Below are 14,600 nucleotides of genomic sequence, written 5' to 3'. Positions count from 1 at the left end.
TATGGAATATCCCACGAGTCACTTGTATTTTTTCGGTATACACACGAGCCTTTAGGCGAGTGTGTATACCAAGAAAATACAAGTGACAAGTGGGATATTCCATATTATACCACGAGAAAGTGTTGTGTAACTATTTTATACCATGCCATAGAAAATACGCCTTCTAAATTTCGTCGAGAATACAATCGCAGCGCACGATGGGAAGGTTGGGTTGAATACCGTCGAATATACAACGGCTTTCCTGTATTCTGATTGGCTGTATTTTCTATGGCATGGTATAAAATAATATATATGTTCCAGTATTTAAATTGATTGTCTCCTAAGTTTGATGTAAGGTTTTTCATATGTATTTTCAAATGACAATTTTTCTAACTGCTTGACCAATAAATACTGTTTCAACAGTTTACTACTAGCGAGCTACTCCCACATAGAGAATAACCACAGAGTGCGAATTCGAATGTTTTTTTTTTTTTCACTTTCACGATTCGTTGGAGCCATCGCTGAGAAGAGCTGTACGTTAAACTCATTACAACCATTTTTGTGAACGACGAACGTTGTTGACCATAGTTTCCCATAGGCGACAAAGAGGCTTTTAGCCAAGTTTCAAGTAAATTTGAATTGTTGCTCTCGAACACTGATAATCCCGCAATCCCGCAGTGAATATAGCGAATCCTTCAATGTATACCAATGATTAACACGAAAATGGCAATTGAGGGTTATTTTTACCACGATTTAAAAACAAAACATTATTTCGATAAATAATTATAGGGAATGCCTACCTTACATCCTTTGCTCGACCATTTCTCTTCCTTTTCCGACCAGTAGAGGCATGCTCCCATGGTTACAGAAAATGTGTAGTTTGCGTCGGTTTTCGCATTATACTGCGGAGTAACAATCAAAGGAGTTGGGGGTGGGGTGGTTGGTGGATCCTTAACTTCGACACATGATCTCTTTCTCCGTCTGCCAGTACCAGTGCAAGATCTTCGCAACCTAGCCGCTGGAGAAATCAGTGTTATTCCGACATAGTATAGGCCTGGATCATAACCAATAAGATTGGCAGAGTGAATGTCGTCATTACAGTTGAATAATTTGTCAGTAGAGTTATTTTGACAGGATGATAAATCTGGTAAGTTGACCATGGAACTATAGTTGTTAGCATTTGGTTTGAATCCCAGTCCGAAATAAACAGCCAACTGTTGACTTTCGACGCTCTTGACTCTTAAAGACACACGGTGCTCGTTTGAAGGGATAACAAGAGTGTGATACCTAATGACTCCAGGTTGTAAGAACAAGTGTCGTGGTTGCTTCTTGGGTTCTAAGTCTTGGTGCTTGTTGGGAATGTGCAGTCCTAATGGTTTGCTGAGGTTATTGATCTCTACCTCCACGCCCTCGCTGGTTCTTAGAGTGACATCAATAACAGTTGAACGGATACTCAATGCGGTCTTATCCCATGTGTAGGGATTATCCTTAAATGCCATAAGCTGAAATGCAAACCGAGAGGTAATTTTTTTTACTAAGATAAGAATAAAAATCAATGGCTTGGACAATATATAGTTGCCGAAATATACATGACCAAGCTCCTGGACTGATTGTAAGTATATATATCGTTTACCCTAATTATAATAGTCTTATTGGGCCACAACTCCCAAACCTACAAACAAGTGAACAAAAGAACGAAACACAAAACATACTCCTTCTAGTGAAGAAGAAAATAATGTCACAAGAAGGCTGACTAAACCAAAAACCAGACAACAACTATTGGAAAGCACCAGTTAAGTCAAAAGCAACTAATAAGTATACCTGCAGTGTAACACTTTCGTTAGTGTTTGGAAATATATTCTTTGAATCAGGTATAACAAGGTCAGCGCCTCCCTCGCTGATATTCCGCCCACTGAGATCTTCTGGCTTGTCTTTATAGATCACGATGTCCACAAAGTTAGAATTAATTACAGTCTTCCGTTGGTTTGTGGGGCTTTTAGAAGAAAGAACCTTGCTGACCTTCCTCACCAATTCAAGTGTCTTTATGGTGTTCTCTCTTCCCTGCGGTACGAAGTAAGAACAAAGGATAACTATCGACGGCTTTAATCGAGGCAATGATGAGCTTAAGGCATAAGAACGCTTCAACTTTTAAGTCAGCATAACATGGGGGCAATAAAATAGATTCCATAAAATGGGGCCAAAAATCTATTTTCGCAGAGTCGGATCGTTGTACACTGGTTTATTTCTGGGGACCATTACAGAAATAACTGTTTGGATTTTTAAAATCTTGAGAACTGAAATTCTACTTACGCTTTCCTTTCTAAAATCATCCTTTGTTTCTACACTAGCATCTTGTGAGGAGATTCGTAAAAGACTTCCAATGCTGTTTAGAAGAACGGAGCTGGCATTCTTAGCAACTTTGGCATCATGGGTACTGTTTGACGAGGATTGAGACGCCATGAAATCAGTGGCTTCACTCAAAAGAGAAAACGCGTCTGCCTATTTAATCAAAGCATATACATATAAATCATAAGTATAAAAATGGTCGTTTGCAAATCCATGAATTTAACAGGCTGCGTGTATCTTTGAACAAGTTCAAAACGACTGCTTGTGATGAGAACAATTAAATCTTGTCCCCAGAATCCCCGGATATGTTATCGAGAGGAAGGCCAGTGTCTCTAATAATAATTAGTGTCCCAAACTGGGCTACCGTTATCATTACATTATCATTACATAACATACAGTCGACTGGAGAGTCGACAGGAAATAAAGCTACCGTAACTTTCTTTTCCGAGGGATCAGATATAAAGTTAACTCTATTATGATGTTGTGACAAAAATGTTAACAAGAAGAACGAGCAACAGATGTAACCATAGTACATTGAAACCCGCACCTTGCAGTAAATTTATGTAAGGCTCTTTGCTGGCCTTAGTAAAGCGAAAAACCGTAATTTACTAAAAGGTCGTACAAAGGCTGTATCAAAAACAGAGATGAAAGGGCGACGTGCCTTCCCTCGCAGAATTTTTGCAAGCTTGCATAATACATTGCTTTATATAGTATAATATCCTTGATGTCTCTAAAGGAAGAGAGACTGACAATTCAAATATACCTGCAACGATAGGGAAACGGACTGACTGTTTTCGGTCGCCCAGACAACAACAGCGGCAACTTTTGTTACATGAACAACACTTTTGACTTTGATACCTTTCATGTCGTGCAAGATGGCGCTCTGAAACAAATATAATCAAACAGACTGACGATTGACGGACGCATACAGGAATGAAAAAAGGGGATACGAGAATTGGTGGGTTGTAAGTTATTTTTGCGTTATGCATTTAACACCTGTTGATATGGCCCTATATGCCTCTTTTCATTCAGTCTGCGTTATGCAGATACAAAAAATAGTTCGTCACTTGGGATCTAGAGTAAAAGGGCAACTGTCTGGTAATTTTATTAGTGCCCATAAACCTGTTAATGGATAGAACAAATTTGTCGAGGGAAGCTATGTTTGGGATATATTTTGGTGGGTCAGCATTTTTCTATACAAAGGTTACAGAACTAATACATGTATCTGGAAAAGTTTATAATGACCCTAGAAGCTTTCCATTTCGTAAGTTATTAGCGTCTTAATTGAAGAAGCACCTAGTGTATATACACAACGGCTTCGCCCACAGACTATTGTTTTTTATCATAGCTTTCCCCCGTGCTTTTAAACTTTTCTGTCACAATTAGGCCTGTTTATAATCGGTATGGGGAAGAGCCTTTTTCGATTTAAAAAAATAATAGTGAGAGTAATCTTTTATATTTTATTTACTGTCAATGCCTTTGGCTCAAAATAAAGCAATGCACTTACCGACTTGCTGTCAAATGATTCGTCCTGAAAGTCCTTCACAGTGGACATTAACATAAAGGCAAGTTCGGTTGCTCGGTCAGCATCTCCAACCTGCACCAAATCTCGAATCACGTTGAGCTGCTTGTTAACAAATCCATCATTAAAATCGGAGAGCTTCGGAGGGCGTACCTGGAATAGCGGAAATAAGAACCGTGTTCATAAAAGCGCTACCAGGTTGTTTCTAAACTAAAAAACGTTTGATGTCATTTCTTGATGGAAGCATCACTCTAAACAGGCCATGGTGTTTGTTACTTGTCTTCTTAATGAAGAAAACAAGACAAGAAACAAACAACAGGGCCTGTTTAGGGTGGTGCTTCCATAAAAACATGACATCAAACGTTTTTAACGGTTAGAAACAACATGGTAATTATTACAAGCTCGATGAAAATGAAATTCAAAAGAAGGAAATATTTAATTAATGACAAAATTACAACTATGGCACAATTTTTGGAAACATTTTTAAGTTTCATTATTGTTAAAATAATAAACGGTTAGAAACAGAGCGAGCATTCTGCATTTCCCCTACTTAGTTGAATAGGCTTTATCCAGAAGATAAAAAATAAAAACTGGCTCCCTAACTCCAGTACAAGGTTATATTTTCTTCTCACGTTTCTTCATGTACCTTGACTAACAGTCGGGTTCCTGTGAAATCCTTATAAGAGTCTCCCACCAACGCTTCCAACACGAGCGCATAATCCTCAGCGGCCTCTCCCACCGGAAGTTTTGTAGTCACATTGTTTAAACTTCCGACTTGAATCATAACCATACCATATTTGTCCTGGTATCTGAACTCATAGGTCAGCGGTTTATCTGCGTCATGCCATCCGGAACACGTGATCAAGAAATCTGTTGAGATAGCCTCACCTTCTGTTGGCACAACGTGACAGCTAGCATCTGGAGCTACCCTTTTTGGAGGCGAGTTCACAACAAAAGAAAAGTTTCCATTGAACCCCTCACCATCGTTCAATTGAACTCCAGCTTTAGCCGCGTAATGAATGTTTCTAATCGTGTCGTCTTGTAAATTGGAAATGTCGTTGATTAACAAACGTTGGCTGTTCATTTGCGGATAAATTTTAACATGACTGACTTGTGAGACAGACAAGTCGTTTCCTGATTGGTTAATTAAATGCAAACTCCAATCGTATTTCGAAATGTTGCCGCACGCTTCTCCTTGGCAAAACGCCTCCAGTAGTAATCTGTCTTGCGGGCTGACTTTTTTACCACAATTTGAGAGGCATCTGATAAAAATGACAGTAGAAAATACAGTTACTAGATTTATAACGTAAAAGGGTGTTGAAAAAGACAAAATCTTCTGCATAAGATATGACGTGTTGTATTTTCTTAATGTAAGGCTAAACTATAGTCTGAGACTAAGTAACCTGCAAAATTATAATTTCTGACAAGAACAATCAACAATCAACAGTCAACTCTTTCCCCCTCAAAGAACTAGCTTTTAAGAAGCATTACTTCTTTCAAAAGTATCTGCATACAGATGTTTCGTGTTGATCTGGCGAAATTATAGTGTTAGTATGCAAAGTTCAATTTTTGTTTCCTGAGATTTTTATTGTTTGGTATGGCATAACTGCACCATGCATTTTAACGGCTGAAATTATATATTCTAACCTTACAAAGATCGTCACAAGTGGCTTCACTGCAAACTCGTAGACAGCACTTGCATTTCTGTCTCCTTTGTTGACAACAAGCTTGAAGATATATTTCTTACTTTTCACCATTTCCGTCACGTGCAACACTAAAACATCATCTTCGGAAGTGAGCCTCCCTGGTCCAAACCCAAAACATCCTCTGTCACTCTTAGGTCTGCCAAACGGCTCGTCGACTACGTACCGCTCAGTTATGTTTAAGAACGCCTCATCTTCTAGTCTACAAAACCAAGTGAATTGCAAGCCTTTTGTCCCAGACCACTTTCGCCCAGCATCATACGATTTTCCCGCGCTTAGCATGATTTGAGTTCTCGATTCAGTTGTGTCAGTAATTATGGCCACGAGTGGATCGCGAACAATTCTTATATAGCCATGGTCGAAAGCCATAGAGCCAACCTCGCCAGAAAGTTCTACTTGACATTGGATATAAGCATAACCAATGCCAACCATACGTAAAGGCAGAACAAATGTTTTCTTTCGCCCCCATTCTAGCAACGGTCCAAAAAAGCCTGTTTCTTTGTCTATTTTTGAGAGCTTCCAGGAGTAGACTATGGCTGTGGTAGGTGGACAAGAGTGTTCTAGTTGAAGTGGAAGTCTCATGAATATCTTTGAAAGAAAAAGTTCTTCCGCATTTTTCATCCTCTTACTAAGTTTTAACGTAGCCTTAGGCGGTGGGCATTTACATCGTTCTGCGGAAAAAAGGGATGTTTGAGTTTTTTGGTACTTAATTAAGTCTTTCATGGCCTGTTGTTCTTATTTTAAAACCACCTAGGTAACACTAAACTTTGTAACACAATTGTATTTGATTTTCAAACAAGTTATGTAACAATAATTTTAAACTGAAAGGTCTTCTATCTTGCCCAAATAGAAGACAAGATCAAGAATGAAAGGTTAAGCCATTATATTTATACAGTATTATGATAAATGCAGGGAATACAAATGCCAAAATGGTACCCCACAGGTGTCAGCCTGAACTTTTAAAACTTGATTGCACAGGTTCCAGACATAGCACTTATAATAAATTCGCGTAGCATTGAAACCAACGTTACACCTGCGATAAGGTGTTTTTGCGCTCCTTTTATACAAGCACTGGTATTGCGCTTATGTAATCAAAAATTATACTAAAAAGGGGATCAGTGGAGAAAAGGCTTTTGCTTTGGCGGCTGGTATTTTAAATGAATAGCATTTTTTATTTGACGAATAGATTTTTATACAGCGATTTAAGCCCTAAACTCTTGGCCCTTTTGAAACTCTCTTTCGATTAACGGTTGACAGTTCAAACTATTACCCCCCTTGATCATCATTTTATGTTGTTGTACTAACAGTAGCTTTTGTATTACTTTACAGTTGATTGTAAAAAAATAGGACATTTCATTTGATCTTTTACTTACTTGGATACTGAAATTTAATGAACCCAGGGTCAAATATTCCTTCATTGTTGTTTTCCACCACAGAGTTGAGCTTCGTCAACAAGGCCTGCTCGCTTGACCTCAAACAATGGATCTCTACTATCGCGGTGACTACTGTAGAAAGCGATGGTGACTTCTGTGGGCTGCAAAAAACGTCTATAACTGTATGACTTACATATGAAGGAAAACCACGGAGATAAGCGAATAGGACATAAAAACATCCAAACGAGCAGAAATGAAGAACAAACAAAAAGATGTCGATAATGTTCGTTTTTGATTAAAATAACTGATTATTTACATTAACAAGGCAAAAACTTTTAAAAACATAACTTTTTCTACTAGTAAACAAACAATGCATCTGCGGACGGTCATTCGTTTTTACCCTGGTGATCACATAATTCAAGTCGAAAACGTTCGGTTTTTTCTCTTTTAAAGTTCTATCCATTTCTTAGCCTTTTAAATAATAATTAGAAGGTACCTAAAGACAATAATCAGCTAAGATCTGTTTAAATATATCCATCTGCCCATGCTATTATTGTATACAAAAATCAGCAAATTGCTAAATAGAGCATGTCCATTAAAACTGAGGTGTTTTGGCTGCAACCTCATGACGGTCGTTTGGTGTCTATCGTTAGAACAAGAAGACCTTCTTGGGTCTAAGTCTCACTCACCTTAATTCTCGTACATGGGCGTGCAGAAATCCCCACGTTGTAGCAAGAATTCTATTAACCTGATTGTACAAAGAGGGAACATGAGTTACACGTTAAGGAAAATTCAAGGCTGCAACAGGCACGTAGCTTTCTGCATTGGGCGAAGGAAAGTCGGCACATGCCACTATCGAAGGTGTACGAGTCTACGTTCTTTAATTTTTTTTCAGGGAAATGACGTCATGGTTAGTACTGAAATTGATATTGCGGGTCCTTGTTCAACATATTGTGCAGGCGGCCATGGATGTATTACAGATTTGCCAGTTTTGTGTCGTTCCGAATACTTAAAAAAAATGACTGATAAATATTATTGCCAAATTTGTAAAAAAAATGTTCTGTAGAATTAACGTTATCGTTATCATGAACAAACCTCATCCAAGGTGTTAGCAATGGCGTCTTGATATTCGTAATTTAATGTATCTGTGTACGCCACAGTGAAGAAAGTCTCTTTCAGCATCAGCCAGACAATAAAATAATGGCCTGAAATTGTAAAGAAAAAAAAAAGCGGAAATCACATCCAAACGACAACAAGAAATATCAGCAAAGAAAACAGGCCCTCGAGACCCACAAAGGCCTTTCGCTTGATATCTCAGCAACACTTCAGATAGAAAGTCACATCGGTAAATTTGAAGTGTTAAACATGAAAAAAGTGGTGGTGATGGCGGTGGTGGTGTAGGTGTAGGTGTAGGCAGGAGATGGAGTGTCATTACCCAGAGACTCAGCAAAGAAAACCCTGCATGATTTGCTTTAAGTTAATGGAGGGAAAGGGTTTAGTTTGGAAGCCCGGCAAGCATCAAATTGGCCAGCAAAAGGCCAAGATTTAGGTTAGAAGGTCCACGACAGTGCACATCTTTTGTTGTGCGCTCATACACTATACATGAGTTACGGAATGGCGATGTTTCTATTGGTTAGTTGCATGAACACACGTAACCACCTATTCTATTTTGTCAGGTTTTGTGCACCGTCAATCTCCAAACAGCGAACAAAAACCAATGCCGGGATTCACAACCATTTCCCTCTATTACCTATGGTTATGCCTCTCATTCACAACAATTAAAATAACCAAACAAAATGTATACCTCCTTTGCAACCGTAAAACTCCATCCTCAAGCCAACGTTTTGATGTACAGTAAGTGGTAATATAAATACGGAAGACGCGAGCACAGGGATTGGTAAAGAATTTTGTTTTACCGTGTCGCTATCTGTATTTCCAAGAAATATCTGAAAGAAAGATAAGCCTCCGTAAACAAATGTATTTGTTTTCATCTTTAGGCTTACATTATAGCAAATTTTCTGCACATTATAGGAATAACGAGATAACGAATAAACTCATGCTGCATTGATACAATAAAAACATGTGCAAAAATAGACGTTCCTTCTGAATAACTTTCGTTAAAACGTTATTGAGTTCTAAAGGAAAAGAATAAATAAAGCTAAATTAAATTGACCTGCAACATATACACGCAAGAAAACATTTTTTATTCTTACCAGCTGCTCTCCATTAACGTCTTTAACTGACTGCTGATTGCCTAGAGGATCGCTATAAAACAAATTGAAGCTTGTAACCCATTCACTTGCATATCCTTGGGTTGCTATGGCAGTCACGACCATTTCCTCTCCAAACTGAATTTCTATCACGTTAGACGATGGAGGAAAAGTCGGATTAGCCTTGAAACCACGAGAATTATGTAGTCGAGCATTCTGGGAGCCAAAGTTAGCATAGTCGCCGTTATACGCAAATCCTCCAATGATCTGAGAGTTTTTAATTCTGTTGTCTTCCATGCCAAGTGCTTTGCTGCATTCACCTGTTGACGGCAAAACGGAATGAAGAAGAATTGTTCAACAATGACACGAGCATGGGACATAGAAAAATTCTGAGTTCCCGACGGGAAACGAACCCATGGCCTCTCAGATACCGGTTGGGCGCTATAACCAATTGAGCTACGAGAGACTCGTGGTGAGATTTTTTTCTTTGCCCCTTGCTCGTGCCATCGTTGAACAATTCTTCTTCATTAATTATCACCGCGCTTAAAATTTACCATCTTTATTGTTTACATCATTTTTGCTGTATTCCATACTCACTTGAACAGTTCTGTTGTCCATCACCGTGGCAAGTAAGCGCCAGAATCAATAACAATACGATATACATCATAATTTGGCCAAACTGCTTCAACTCTTTTCCAAACGGGACCTAAACAGGATGAAACGTAGGGCAGTTGCTTAAGCCGTTCTAACTGTGGAGACACTTTTCTTTGCCACTCCCATATCAACTGATTACTGATGAATAACCACTCCAAGTGAAAAACCCTTTTAAGAGTGGAGAGTCGCGGTGCGTTTTGTCTACCTTACTAAGAAGCTCACTTTATTCTTATGAGATCAATCAGGGATTATTAAGGGTGGAAAATTACTAAAACGCAATAGGAACACTTGGCAATGAAATTGTTGATGTCATTAGTAAAATGAAAATCTAGTGAGAACTTCGTCGTTACTTTGAATAAACGGTTAGACTGACGGGCACGCAACATTCAAGGCGAGCCCGAACAGTTCGATTGTATGTGTGTTTTTTAGTGTAGGTTATTATTTTTTTTAACAGCGTCAATGATAATGATAGCGCATTTTTTCATATGTTTGTGTTCAAATGCTCTGTGCACATAGTGCAATTTACGTTAATCAAAATCAACTAAAACGTCGTAGTCAGTCCAACAATCATGTGGTCATTAAAACATCTTGTATAGGTATATGATTTCGAGTGCAATTTAGAATACATAAGTACCAGTTATTTTTAAACAGCCTAAATTTGCGTGTGTACGCTTATTTTTTCCAAACTGCAAGATAAACAAAATCATGCAATTACTTTTTAATAACGATAGATGTACAAAGATGCTATTTCTATTTTTGCATTCAATTTTAACTTTCTACACTGTCTGGATTCAATTTGCTTTGCAAGTTAATCAATCGAGATGAGGAAAAAATGGCAATAAACGTCGAGCGTCGCATATAATCGTAAAATCGTCACTCGTTAATTGCACTGCAATTACAATATTTATCCTTTGTTCAGAGTCGCTTGTACTTGCCTTCTGTTTAAAGGTGTCAAGCAGGTTCAAGTTTCTTTAACCCTTTTTTTAATTGCTATTTTCAAAACAGTGGATATATAAATACAAACTTACGGGCGTGCACAAAAACAAAATTTAACAGTTTTCTTCTCAACTTTTTATAAGCTCTGTATCATATTGCTTGAAATACTCGCATAGTGGATTTGTGTCTCTATCTCACTTTAAAAAATGCTTAGAATAATCTCTGTACGCCTGCATACGGAATACTTTGAAAATCACATTGACGCTTATATAATTGTACTTGTCTCAAAGGAGTAAGATTAAGAAGAAATATGCGTCTAATGTATTTCGCCGTTCGTTTTATACAGGTTATTGTTGGGTAACCGTGCGTTGCATACGTAAACAAAGCCGTGGTCATTCAATGCATTCAGTAGGAATTTATGGCCGGTAGCAGTTCGTTGTATTTGGATATAATGTAAAGTCGAAACTGCGAAGTATATTTTTTACCCTAAAGCGGTTAATTTCCCCACGAAGTTGTGTTAGTAAAACAATTGGTGTAATGAATATGAAGAGAAATGAGTCTGAATAGAAATTAAAATTTGACGTTTCAGGCACGGAGCCATAGGTGGTTGCAAGTCTTACATGCGTTTGAGCTTCTTTGGTTTCACAAAGTTTTTTAACTGGTCTGACATTGGTCTGACAAATGCTGAACGTTATATTCAACGTTCAGAAAACTAAAATAAGATGTTTCGCCCGAACATCTTCGGTCTTCATCGGTTTCAAATTACAGTCAGTGTCAGACCAGTTAAAAAACTTTGTTATGCCTATCCCTGACTCCAATTTCAGCATTTTTACTTTGGTTTCGTTTGACTTAAAACGTTTAGCAAAACAAAACTTTGAAGGGCACTTTTTTGTTAAAAACGTCACAACTACATTTTAGCACGATTTAAAGAGTTACTACAGGCCTTTCCTATCAGTGCTCCCTAATTTAAACGGTATAAACATTATTGATACGAAAATAAATATTATATTGGCAAGTGTCGAGCTACCTTGTCTGAATAAAAATCATCAATGTAAACAAATCCAACCTGGCCTGAGATAAAAGAAAACTAAACCTTAATTTTCCTGGGGAGGGTGAATTTTGGCCTAAAAACTGTAAAAGTCACTTATTAAAAAGAAATATGCGTAGAAGTCCAAAAATTTAAGTAGGACTGATAAATGTTGCTGGTTACAGACAAAATAATATTACCAAACTGATAAAAAATTTAAGAGGAAAGCCGTTTGTCGAAGAAATGTTGGTAATTTGAGGTTTTGTGACATTTGGAAAGGATAACTTGCCAAAAAAATGCCAATATTCTCAACGATTTAATGCCGTAGATCTTTCTGGTAAAAACAAAACAAAACAATTTGCTTTATGGCGGCTATCGTTCAAAAAATTGTCAACGAGAAAAGAGACCCGCTTTCACACAATTGTTGTTATTTCACAAAATTTCCTGAAACATGAGTGCTGCCGCCATGAAATAATTATAACAATACCTTATTATCAATATGTGCAATTGGATGTCTCTTCCTTAGATCATTTCGGAAAAATCAGATGATTTAAGATAGAAAACAATTTCAAACGTGCTTATGTATTCTATTTAGATCATTTACAAGCATCGCTTAAAGTAACATAAATTAATTCAAATAATTGGGTAGATTTATTTTCTTGGAATACGCAAAATACGTCTGAATACGGGAAATACGACACGTATTTTAAGATAAATACGGACCATTCTCTATATTTATCTGGATCCATAACACATCTCAGACTTTTTATGAATCTAGATAAATCCAGCCATTAAACCAATTTGTCAATACTTGCGCATTAAATATCTAACATGTTTGTTGACAGTATTTGACCTGTTCTCACCTTTTCAACGTTCCGGACTTTTTGTTGCTCCCCGGAACTTGCCCCTAGACTGTAAAATAAGCATACAACCAACGTGATAATACAAAAAAAGATATTTAAATATCTCCTAATGGCAAACAAGGATCAGTTTGGTGAAAACGGAACGCTTGTGCAATTCAGTGCAATTTGTATGCATTGCATTCAGCTTACATTGTGCCGAGATTGGCTTACCATTTTTTATTCCTTCCTCACATTTCTTAATTTATACTTTCGCTATGCAAATCCGCTGGAATTACTTTAACAGGTATTTCAAACTTGGTATACTATTCACTAAACGTGCTTCAAAGTCCTTTGGTGTCCGTCTACTTGTCCGTCAAATATGTCAGTACAATGCAATGCCATGCAATGCTCAAAGAGTTTGAACAAATGTAAAGTGAATGCAGAAGACTTTTCTCTTTTCAGTCTATACACATCCCCTGCAAACTGTTATGACAAACATGTCATAACTCTTAAAGCTTCTAGTTGTTTCCCTCCAGATTACATAACATAAATGAATTGCGTGAACCGACCGCCAAGCAGTGTCTACGAAAAAACCCCGCTGTTTTAATGTTCACATTAATTTTGAGACCCCATGCATTCATCAAAGCCCAGTCTAAACCCGGCAATGACTCAACTAATCGGTTGAGTTCACTGATGGGAGCAACAGAATAAACAAAAACCCGGTTCTAGTCAACAGTTTTTTCAAATAAGTCTTTTTATATTAGCTCCCTTGTGGGACCATTCTTAGCTTAGTTTGTCACTGCCCGCCTATAAGCGTTGTTAAAATTAAAAACATTATCGAGAAAAATTTCACTGTCCTATCTCGAATTCTAACAATAACATATTTTTATGTTTTCATTTAGTTATTTAGATACTAACCGCGAGTTTTCATGTCATTGATGTGTTATAATTTTACCTAACGTTAACTGTCATAAAAAAAATATCCAGCAAGATACAAATAAGAGATTTACCTAACTGGTTGTCAAAAAACATCATGCTCTTATTCCTACGACTTTGTTGTTTTACAATTAAAATTTATATTATGTTGGAACTATTTTACATGCACCCGACGATTCCCGACGACAAAAATTAAAAATTAAAAAGTCATACAAATTATCCCTTTAAACTGATTGCTTCCCGTTGGCGCATCCAGCTTGGCAAACATTTCTTTTTAAAGCTTTCTGATGCGTATAACACAATTTGAAAATCATAAAAGGACTTTTAGCGGGAGCCACCTATGAAAAGCTGTGATAGCGATGCCATCATCAACAAATCACTGATTAAACATGCATACCCTATAATTTATGTGAATAAATTTAAAAACGTAACATCAATTTTCCAACGGTATAACCAGTGCCAAAATTCGACATCTAGATTAACATCTTGTCTGCTTAATATTCCGTTATCTTACTTCTTTCACACTTTTATGGAACATAGTATACGGAAGTGCACACCAAGTTTTGCAAGCTATATTCCTTTCACTATGGAGGAATTCTACGCAGAGGAACTTTTCGTTAGAAAGCTCGCTATAAACTTTCTGATTGTTTTCCAAATTGAAATTTTTAATTAAAATCTGTGTTTCTGGCCATTTTCGCCGTTTTGTTCATGAGTTCTTCTTTTTTCAATTTTCGTTAATAGATCCCAAACCAAATCAATGACGACCATCCATTACTGCCAAAGGAATTCTTCATGTGGGTTAAAAAGGTGGTTAAGAAACAAACTATGCACCTGAATCTTGAAGGTATTGTTGATCGATGCACGCTGCGACTACATCACATATCGGAATTCGCGACTAAGTGGTAACATTAAGAATAGATAAACCTTCTTTAAAACACGAGAACTTTGTATTAACTCAAAGTTTTAAAAAGATGCGGTTGTCTAAATAATTTTGGCTTGAATTGCTAAGGATTTTTGTTAAAACATACCTGGTTCTACCGAGGCATCTTGTTTTACTCCTTTTATGTTGATA

At 37.3% G+C, this 14,600-nt stretch overlaps 1 protein-coding gene across 1 annotated transcript; it reads right to left on the bottom strand.

Moving 5' to 3' along the window:
• Positions 1–746: 746 nt before the first annotated feature.
• On the bottom strand, positions 747–14,600 carry LOC144635652 (sperm receptor for egg jelly-like). The gene is made up of 15 exons (XM_078494734.1): positions 14,557–14,600; positions 12,614–12,662; positions 9,731–9,839; positions 9,137–9,453; positions 8,728–8,869; positions 8,019–8,128; positions 7,613–7,671; positions 6,924–7,084; positions 5,495–6,221; positions 4,494–5,109; positions 3,833–4,000; positions 3,089–3,208; positions 2,290–2,478; positions 1,801–2,040; positions 747–1,481 (listed from the first exon to the last, which is right to left on the bottom strand). Exons 3-15 carry the CDS (start codon positions 9,798–9,800, stop codon positions 747–749), a joined length of 3,654 nt encoding a protein of 1,217 aa, XP_078350860.1. The 5' UTR covers positions 9,801–9,839; positions 12,614–12,662; positions 14,557–14,600.

This window comes from Oculina patagonica, chromosome 13 (genome assembly GCF_052425735.1).
Source record: "Oculina patagonica isolate OP01 chromosome 13, crgOcupat, whole genome shotgun sequence".
Lineage (NCBI taxonomy): Eukaryota > Metazoa > Cnidaria > Anthozoa > Scleractinia > Oculinidae > Oculina > Oculina patagonica.
This window is presented reverse-complemented; position numbering and strand designations above follow the sequence as displayed.